Source organism: Penaeus monodon, chromosome 14 (genome assembly GCF_015228065.2).
Source record: "Penaeus monodon isolate SGIC_2016 chromosome 14, NSTDA_Pmon_1, whole genome shotgun sequence".
Classification (NCBI taxonomy): Eukaryota; Metazoa; Arthropoda; class Malacostraca; order Decapoda; family Penaeidae; genus Penaeus; species Penaeus monodon.
This window is the reverse complement of record NC_051399.1, coordinates 48,832,188-48,842,187: the sequence shown is the minus strand read 5'-3', so window position 1 is coordinate 48,842,187 and position 10,000 is coordinate 48,832,188. Positions and strand designations below refer to the sequence as shown.

Here is a 10,000-nt window from a genome sequence, read left to right as displayed (position 1 = left end):
CCAGGGCCATGTCGTGGGCACCCTTGGCTCCTTCAACCTGCCTCAGATCACTTCCTGTTGGTGTCAGTTCCAGGTCGTGCAATCAGAGGTGGTTTACAAGGCATAGCACATGGGCGGCTTGTAGCTACGGAAGATCCCATGCCTCCTGCAGAGTGCCAGAGTCCTGAACTACATGTATATCAGCCGGGAAATCCGCGGCCCCTTAGTGCTGTGTGTGTGTCTCCAGGCTCCGCGGAGACTGTGCACGTTTTCTCGGAAGGGTTTAACGAGCCTCTTTCACTAGACTATCTCGGGGAGGCTGCACGATCCCTTGTTGTAGTCCTGCTGAGCCGACCTGCATACCTGTCAGGCCAGTCTTCACAGCAGCAGCACAAAGCTGTGGATGTGCAGTGGGTGGAGGCAGCACCAAGATGGCTTGCAAACCGGTGTTCAACAGAATGTCCTGCTGTGCACGCCTGCATCAGTGCCTCCCTCTTTTGTGATGGCACATGGCACTGTCCTTCGGGTGCCGACGAGGCTGTGGTGACGTGCCTCATGGCTCTGTCACCTTGGTTGTGGCTGGCCTTCGGGCTGGCTGTCGGCTGCATCTCCGTGCTCTCGAGCTGGTGGGGCTGGACTCTGTGGAAGTCCCGACGCGACCGCAGCTCCACCGGCTGCAGCGAGGAGGTTCTCACACCCGGCCACCACGAGTCGCCCCCGGAACCACCCGAGTATCCTGACTGCATCGACGTGGACTTCGAAACGACCGTCTGACAATACGCGCCCCGTGGGGACGATGCTCCCCCGGGGCTGGCTGCACTTCTTGGTCGTCTTGCTGCGCTTATCAATGGCTGGAATTCCTCACGCCATGGCCAGTCTAGTGACGGTGGCCGTCCGCGGCTTGCGCACAATGGCACGAGGAATACCCCTGCGTACCAGTATAATGGAGTTCGACGTCTGCCTGATCTTCGGCTGCCTAATGGGGCTCACAACCCAGGGGTCCGGCTGTCCAATGGGACACACAGCCCCCCGCCACTGCTTAGTCCCAAGAAGGAGAAGATGCACCTCAAGGCTCGCGAGAACGAGAAGCCAGCTTTGAGTCCTTCCTCTGATAAGGCCAACAGTCCCTCATGGAGTCTGACGAAGGTGAGTCATGACGAAGAGACAGAAGACAGCAAAAGCATCACAAGTGGCAAGCAGGAGTCGTACAAACCTTTAGAGGAGATGGAGTGGCCCACCTGCTTCCCTGCCCCGCCCAGCAGTCCGAGCAGCACGGGCTCCTCCCCGTTGCGAGAGTATCTGCACGAGATTTCACCCTCGCCGCCGCCCGACTTCCGGCACGAGACCTCCCCGCTCCCGCCAGGAGACCACCGCCATAACACTGCGACGCTCCCTCTGTCTCACCTGCGCCCTGAGTCGTCTCCACCGCATCCTCGGCCCCCTCACCCATCGCCCTCAGGCGGCTCCTCTTCGCCAAATGGTCTGGAACAACAGAATTCCCCTTCGCCGCCACCGAATTTCCGTTGTGGTATGTCACCAAGGCATGGCGAGGCTCCTGTTGTGGTGAAGCTCGTGTCAGAAGCTCAGCAGAAAGCTCATCGCACGCCCTCGCCGAATGGAAATCGTAGGTATGAGAGGCCGCCGTCACCACTTGGAGCTCGGCACTATGACAAGCCAACATCGCCAGCTGGAATTCGCCGGTTCGAGAGGACGCCCTCGCCGCCCATGGACTACCGGTGGGTGTATGTAAACGACCTGCAACGTCAGACATCGGTGTCGCCGCGCTCTGTCACCTCCCCGTCGTCAGGTGACCATCGACAATCCTCAGCATCATCCCCCAGCCAGGCGAGCGTCATCATGCTCTCCCCGGCCAAACTGCAGTACGACGCCATTTCTCACCACGCCCCTCGCCCTGTCGTCCCCTCCACGTCCCCCAACACCTTCAGGCTTCCTAATTCATCCCTGTACGGCCAGTCCACCACGTCTTCCTCCTCCACCAACACCTCCCAGCAGGACAGCTCCTCGCTTATCCTTTATAATTCATCCCCATCACCTCCTCTCCCCAACCTCACTGACCAGGACTCCCCGCTCTCCCCGAGGTCAGGCGACGTCCGGGAGCTGGTGACGCAGAGAGTCGTCACCCCGCCCTTCCCCCTCACTCTAGACCCTGAGGTGTACGACACCCCCAGAACCCAGCCCGAGACGCCACGCACTACTTACAGCAGCCCTAAAGCCCAGGTTGAGACGCCGCGCAGTGTGTACGACAACACCCAACCACTGATGGTGAGCCGCGAGGACCACCGCGTCCGGTTTGCTTGCGAAAATCCTGACGCGGCGAGGAGCACGGCGGTGCAAGGGAGAGCCAGTGAGAACCCTCCCACGCCGCCTCCCATTCCAGAGTTCTTTGAAAACGACGACGACGACGACGACGAAGACGCCGTAGCTCCGACGCCTCCGCCGTTGCCGAAATTCTTCGACGCGGAGAGCTCGTCGTCGCTCTCGCCTCCCATAGGGGAAGACACGGCGCCCGTGTCACCGACGCATACCGAAATCCGGCACGACGTCTCGCCTCCTCCACAGAGTGAGGTGCAGTACACCGACGTCCAGCCCGTGTCCGAGCACAAGCATAGATGTCTGCTGACGCACCCGCAGTTGAGCGTCATACAGGAGAGCCCATCGCCGCAGTCACACTCTGACAGCACACATGACAGCCCGTCGCCTCCACACCAGAGGCTGAAAACGCCGTCGCCGCCGTCAGAGCGCTCGGGCGCGGCGGACACTGAAGGGTCGCCCCAGTCAAGCACGGACGGCAGGGAGCCCGAGAGCCCGCCGCCGCAGCCGCACTTCCACATCAATACCGAGAGTCCGCCTCCACAGCCGCCATTCGACATCCACACAGAGAGTCCGCCGCCACAGCCACAGCACGGCAAGGACGACGAGTCCTCCTCGTCCTCGGAGACTTCTCCGGGAGCAATGGCTCGCAGTCCGAAGGAGGAGGAAACGTCCTCCTCCACCTCGCCGCCTCCATCTCACTCGCAGCCAGCCTCCTCGACGAACGAGAAGACGAAGGAGAAAGAAAAATCTCCTCCTCCCTCAAGTGAGAAGGAGTCCTCCTCGACGCCGTCGAGTAAGAAGGACGGCTCGTCCTCCTCTAGCAAGAAGGAGGAGAGCAGGCCTACCTCCCCCGAGCTGTACTTCAGCCTCCCGGACAACTGGCCCGCCTACCCGCCCTTCCTCTTCGGCGACTCGGACTTCCCGCCGCCCTGATCGCGCGGCGGAGGGACTGAGCTGCGGGCGGCGCTGACCGCAGCCGCGGACACTCGAGAGAAGACTCGCCAGGCTGCTTAAGTCAGCGAAAGTAAGATAAGAAAAAGAAAGAAGGAAAAAAAAATGAGATCGAACAGTGTTGCAGGAAATTAAATGAGTGTGTGATTGCTTACCAAGATCTTGTTTACACTACAAAACATGGAGTGATAAAAGTACATATGATACATATGATATTCATGAAAATAAACAAGTCGGTGTTTACAGACTGCAAATGCAGCAACGCATGTTCACAAGTGTGTACATTGCTTAAGGAAAGAGGATTCTAAAGGTACAAGTGAACAAGAGCTTTCCATAATACATAAGTGAAGTGGGATACTTGTTACACAGACAATGAGGTAGACTCTTTTCAGTGATGTGTTCAGTACCTGGCGGAGGTGAGGGAATTTCCTGATCTCCGCATAAGATGATCAACCTTGACGCTTTAGTGATGAAATAGACTCGATCTTTATGCCGAGAGTGAACGATTCCTAAAAAAAAGGATACGAACTTCTGTCTTCTTCTGTTGAACTGGAGAAATGTATTTCTTTAGGGTTGTGATATTACTAATATTTTTAAGATGATTTTGTTGACACAAAAAGAAATGATAAATCCTATGGAAATAAGTGTGATATGCATTATATTAGAGAAAGCACTTGAACGCAAGGAAGAAGTCTATACTTAGGTGTTCGGGCATTACAGAAAACGGATTCTCATTGATCGAGAAGGGCAGACTTAACTGTATATACAAACAGATGTAGATATAAAAAGAAAAAGATAAATATATCTCAATAAAAATGAAAAAAAGAAGAATGATGAATTCAAACAAGAATCAGAGGTCTTTCAAAATGAGGATGACTAATCATCCCCCTCTTCCCCTCCCTCTCTCTCAGCCACGAAATAGGCGGAAAATGAGAGTGAGGGGAAGAGGAAGGGGAATAGGAGGGGGAGGGGGAGGGGGAGGCAGGTGTGGGAGATTTACCGCACGTAATTGTGGGCGTGTTGTGGGCGACTGTGGGATGGGACGATGAGTGTGGGCGAAAGTGTAGGTAGGTATGGTCAATAAGCATTATTGATGAGCGTAGGCGTGGGAGAGAGTGTGGGCGGGAGATCTGTGGGTAAACCAACATTTTTTTTTTGGGTAATTTTGTCGTCGATGTGTACATTTCTTCGTATATTTTTCTCTTCTTTTCTGTTAAATCCAAATAAAAAGCCAAAATCTGCCAAGGTCTCCACTGGGAGCTGTATGTTTGTGTGTAAAGAGGTGTTATGAAGTGTTAAACAAATGATGTTATGATGCTTACCTTAAAGATATATATATATACATTAATATGTACTTACTGTTGATGTTTAGATGTCTTGGAAGCCTTTTTTTTCTTCTGTTTTTTGACCCGGTCCTTTCTTTCCCCACATCTCACGTGGCCTCATCTCGCCTCCTCCTTAAACTTGCCCCGCCTTCAAAAATTGCCCCCCCCCCCCCCCCCGCCTTCAACAACTCGGAAAACTTCCTCCGAAATTGACCTTCTTCCTTAACGTGATCCGTCTTTGCCCCGCCTCCTAAACTTGCCCCTCCTTGCCCCGCCTCCTAAACTTGCCCTTCCTCGCCCCGCCTCCTAAACTTGCCCATCCTTGCCCCGCCGCCAAAACTTGCCCTTCCTCGCTCCTCCGTCCCAAATTTCCGTAGCTCCTCACTTTATGCCGCCTTCGAAAGTTACCTCTCCCCTCTGGGCTTACCCTCCTCCTTCCGTATTATAGCTTCCTCTTTCTACTTTCCTTCCTCCTTACCTTACTTTCCTCCCGTACATTTCCCTCTTTCGCTCCCCCACCCCTCCCTTGATCTAGGCACTTTTCGCTTAAGTCTTTCCCTCTCTCGTAACCCCCTCCCTTTTTTCTACACATTTCTTTTCCCCCTTTCTCTCCGTTTAAACTTCCTTTTATTATTTAAATAAATTTCTTTCTCTTATTCTTTTAATAAACTTCCTTCTCTCCTCCAAATACATGTTTTTATTTTTTTTTTTTTTTTTATTCGTCTCTCTCTCTTTCTGAACATCCCTCCTTCCCTCTACACTTTTCTTCTCACCTCTTCTTCTTCTTCTTCTTCTTCTTCTTCTTCTTCTGTTTTCTTCTTTTCTTTTCTTTTTTCTTTTTTTTTCGTTTGTCTCTTGGGCTTTACAATCTTTATTGACTCTTGAACACCCTGTCTTCGTGGCTTTTAAACTTTGTCGTGCATCTGTTCCCTATTCTGACGTTGTTCATGTTCGTCCTTCTCTCCCTTCGTAAGACAGAATAGACGAAAATGAATATTAAACACTTTATTCATGGTATAGATATTTTAGTGTCACTTTCTATGACCTTATTTATCCATATTTATCTGATAATGAAATTACCTTCTATTTTATTTTGAGAAATATATTTATACTATCTTTTTTGTTAACTATTATTTTATCGAAGAGAAGATGCATTCGATACACGCAATGTTGCGTAAATGCAACACATCCGAATAACATCACTGCATCTCAAATGATCCTCATCACCTGTCCTCTATAAAATGTTTATCAGCGTTTTTTATTAGACAATCATCTTTATTTTATCAAATAATGATCATTACCTGTCTGTTATTGGGTGATTAAATTCACATTAACCATATAAAACCTCTTTCCTTTTATTACATAATTATCCTTTTTAATCATCACCTGTCTGATACGAGATAATTAAATTCCCCAACGAGTCAGTTATCAAATCTTTAGCCCCGTCAACCTGTCAATCTTGAAGCAATTATCCTCACCGATCTATCAACCTGTCATGCGTCATCACAGACCTGTCAAGTGCGTCTTCGTCTCGATAAAGAAAGGAAGAAAGAAAAAATATATAATTTACCTCCTCTTACTTCTTCTTCGTAAACTTTCTCTAGTCCCATAAATAATAATAATAATAATAATAATAATAATAATAATATACATCCTCCTCTCACCGTTGACGCTCAACTTCCTCCTGTTTCCTGTCTCCTCTTTCTTCGTAAATTCTTGTTACAGTTTTTCCTCTTTCGCTTCTTCTTCCTTTTCCTTTTTCTTTTTCCCTCTTACGCTTTCCCTTCTTCCTTTCCGCTTAGGCCTTCCTCTTCCTTCTTTTCTTCTTCTTCTTCTCCTCCCCCTCCTTCTCCTCCTCCCCCTCCCCCTCCCCCTCCTCCTGCTCCTCCTCCTCTTCTTCTTCTTCCTCTTATTCCTCCTCCTCCTCCTCCTCTTCTTCTTTATCACCAGATTCCACCTTCACGTTCGCTGACCCGCCATCCCTCCCCAATAGCGAGGTCAGAAAGGTCAAGGCGTAGGATGGTGACCTCTCCCTTTCTTCATCTGACTCTTCATCTCTCTCTCTCTCTCTCTCTCTCTCTCTCTCTCTCTCTCTCTCTCTGCGCCCTTCCTTTATTTCTCCTTATTGTTTCTCCTTTCCTTGCATATCATATCCCTCTCTCCAGTCCTGTCCTCTCGTACGATTTTAACCCCCTGTATTATTTACTTTATTTACTTAATTACGGGTATTCGTCCCATTCTCGCCCTCTTCCTACGCCCTCCTTGCCCAATAACGTCAGTGCAATCTATATGCACAACACACCTTTCCTTCCTCATGTTTCAAGCCCCTCTCCTTAGCTTCCTTCTTTTAATTAACCTCTCATTACCCTCTTTCCTCTTCCCTCTTCCCTCTCCCCTTTCCCCTCTTCACTGTCCTTAGAAGGTGAGTCTACGTGAACTTCCAAAATCAACCCCTTCGTCCCTTCACTATGAAAGCCAAATTTGCGTCTCCGAGCTGCCACATGCGTTGATACATGGATACATGGTTTCCACACAACAGTACCTGCTGTAACTCATACATACAAAGCTACCGGGCAGAAGACATTGCCATATAACACATACCATATCTACAAATAGACAATGATGATGATATTAACAGCAACACCAAAACGTTCTTCAAAAATATATAATGATAACGATATTCAGAACACAGAAAAGGTTCTACTAATCATCCATCTTTTTTTTCCTCTTCTTCTTCTGTTGCTTTTACTTCCTTCTCTCTAAAAACCGGAGTCCGACAAATTTCCCTTTAAACCACATGTGCACGTTTATAAAACCAGCTGTCACACCACCTACGAGCGCACTCAGTAACACCAACACACACCAACAAAGAACTTCTAAAGTCTGACCACCAGTTTCAGGGTCTCACAGAACTCTCAGAACTCGCAGAGGCCCTGAGACCTAGCGAACAAGCCTAGCATCTCTCAAAGGGGCTCGGGGTCTGAACAACACCCTTAGGCCTCGACGAAAGCCACTAGAGTCTGGTAACGAGGTTAGGGAGGTGGTCTCAGGGGCTTATTTTATAGCCCTGGGGGTCTACCTGACAGACCTAGGACGGGTCTAGTCTAGACGACGGTCCAAAATCTGAGAAAAAAATCTATATAAATAAAAACATAATCGTGAAGTACTGACATAAAAAATCGATGTCAAATCCGACAAATATGTGTAAATTTTATATATATATATCTCCACTAACATGTTACTCTGATTAAAATAGGGGAAGTTGAAGACCAAAAAATATATATGTTCGTGTAAATAAAGACTGATTAATTAATAAAAAAAAGGAAGCCAATTTATTAATTCTAATTTAGTGATAGATTAAGCAGTCTCTAAGGACAGCAGTCAGCTGACTAGACCAATAGTTTGATGTGAAAAAAAAAGAATTAAACACAAAACCTCGATAGTTACAACATGTTGATGTGTCTCTGTGAGATATTATGTGACAAGTGTTATAATATGTTACATTTATATGTAAAGTTTAATAAATATCTCTTGGATAATGAGTCTTTCATGTAATTACCTTTTGTCTTTAATTATTTTTTTTCTTGATTTTCTTTTCCTCCATTTTTTTTCGATTGATATAAAGGAAGGATTCTAACACGTGCGTTGTACATTTTCTTTCTTTCTTTCTTTCATCTCTCTCTCTCTCTGACTCTCTCTCTCTCTCTCTCTCTCTCTCTCTCTTCTCTCTCTCTCTCTCTTCTCTCTCTTCTCTCTCTTCTACTACCACACTCCTTTCTGTGTCTATCTATCGTCTATCTATCTATCTCTCTTCTCTCTCTCTCCTCTTCTCTCTCTCTCCTCTCTCTCCCTCTCTCTCTCCTCTGTCTCCCTCACTCCCTCCTTCCCCCCATTACTCCCTCTACTCTCCTCTTCTTCTCGTCGTCCTCACTCAATCCTACTCATCTCTCCTCCTCTCTCTTTCTTACATCTCTCTCTTCTCTCTCTTCTCTCTCCCCCCTCTCTCTCTCTCTCTGTCTCTCTCTCTCTCTCTGTCAATCTCTCTCTCTCTCTCTCTCTCTCTCTCTCTCTCCCTCTCTCTCTCTCTCTCTCACTCTGTGTCTCCCTCCCTCCTTCCTGTTCCACGCTCTACCAAGTCACGGGACTATAAAAGACTTCTGAACAGGAGAAATGCGTCCGTCACTCGAGAGACGAAACTAAATAAAACAAAAAGAAAAAAAAAGGAAAAAGAAAAACAGAGAAACAAGGGAAATAGCCATCCATCTCCTGGCCTTTTCAAGACTGTTGGGGAAAAAGTAAACAGTTTATTTCTGTTTGGCTTAAGTTTTCGTCGCTGTGATTAAGGGAGAGATTAATTAACCTAAAACGTCATTACCTTCTCATCTATTTTGCGTCTGATTAAATATATTTTTGTTGCTTCTTTTTCTGGTAAAAGAAGGAGAGGAAAAGAAACGAGAGAGAGAGAGAGAGAGAGAGAGAGAGAGAGAGAGAGAGACAGAGAGAGAGAGAGAAGTAAGAGAGGAGCGAGAGAGAGAGAGAGGGGAGAGAGGAGCGTGAGAGAGAGAGAAGCATAGAAGGAGAGAGAGAGAGAAAGAGAGGAGAGAGAGAGAGAGAGAGAGAGAGAGAGAGAGAGAGAGAGAGAGAGAGAGAGAGAGAGAGACAGATGCAGAGAGAGAGATAGAGAGAGAGAGAGAGAGAAAGAGACAGACGCAAAGAGAGAGAGAGAGAGAGAAGATAGATAGATAGATAGACAGAGAAAGAGGGAGAGAGAAAGAGAGAGAGAGAGAGAGGGAGAGAAAGGAAGAAAGAACGGAAACTCCAGTTCTCGTCCGGATACCTGGACACACGTCAGTCACACGCACCGGGAGCTTTATAGTTGACTTACACTTTCAATCACCAGTTTTCTCTCAAAGCCGTTTTTTCTGTTATTTTTATTACGCATTATAAAGAACGGGCGAGCGAACTTTAGTCATACTGATTTTATAGTATAACCAAAAGCACGGGAGCTTACACTGATGATGTTTGCAAGCTTCCTTTCTTTCTCGCTTAATTAGAAAATTCCTAATGTTTATGCTTTCGTTCTTTTCTCACTCTCTTAGTATTTCTTTCCTTTGTTCCGTTATAAAATCCTTTAGAACAACGATTTATAAAAGCCATTCACGCACACACACACACACACACACACTATCCACTCTGATTTCACAGCAAGTCTAAAATCACAGAACTTTCTTTATACCAGCCAGGTAATGTTTGCAGCAAAGACCGGAACACAACCCTGAACTAAGGCAGCCTAATCTCGAACAAGCGAAGCATATCACTGCCCGTAATTGCGTGCAAACATCACACGCGCGTGTTAGTCCCGTGTTCACATCATATTTTGAAACGGCTTCGAGTAACAAGATGTTTCCATC

The 10,000-nt window shown here is 47.6% G+C and overlaps 2 protein-coding genes across 2 annotated transcripts in view; both read left to right on the top strand.

The window, feature by feature from the left end:
- LOC119580747 overlaps positions 1-770 on the top strand; it is a 4,791-nt gene extending 4,021 nt beyond the window's left edge. The window contains exon 2 of the mRNA XM_037928843.1: positions 1-770. This exon is cut by the window's left edge and continues 1,925 nt beyond it. Within this exon, the coding sequence (XP_037784771.1) occupies positions 1-753 (753 nt within the window). The 3' untranslated portion in view covers positions 754-770.
- Positions 771-775: 5 nt separating this feature from the next.
- On the top strand, positions 776-3,246 carry LOC119580746 (leucine-rich repeat extensin-like protein 5). The gene is made up of 2 exons (XM_037928842.1): positions 776-917; positions 977-3,246. Exons 1-2 carry the CDS (start codon positions 776-778, stop codon positions 3,244-3,246), a joined length of 2,412 nt encoding a protein of 803 aa, XP_037784770.1.
- The last annotated feature ends 6,754 nt before the right edge of the window (positions 3,247-10,000 follow it).

Bases quoted from the DNA above. Each gene is read 5' to 3' on its own strand.
- LOC119580746 (XM_037928842.1), top strand. From the start codon at position 776: ATGCTCCCCCGGGGCTGGCTGCACTTCTTGGTCGTCTTGCTGCGCTTA. The intron at 918-976 runs GTATAATGGAGT...CTCACAACCCAG, and splicing joins AGGAATACCCCTGCGTACCA to GGGTCCGGCTGTCCAATGGG.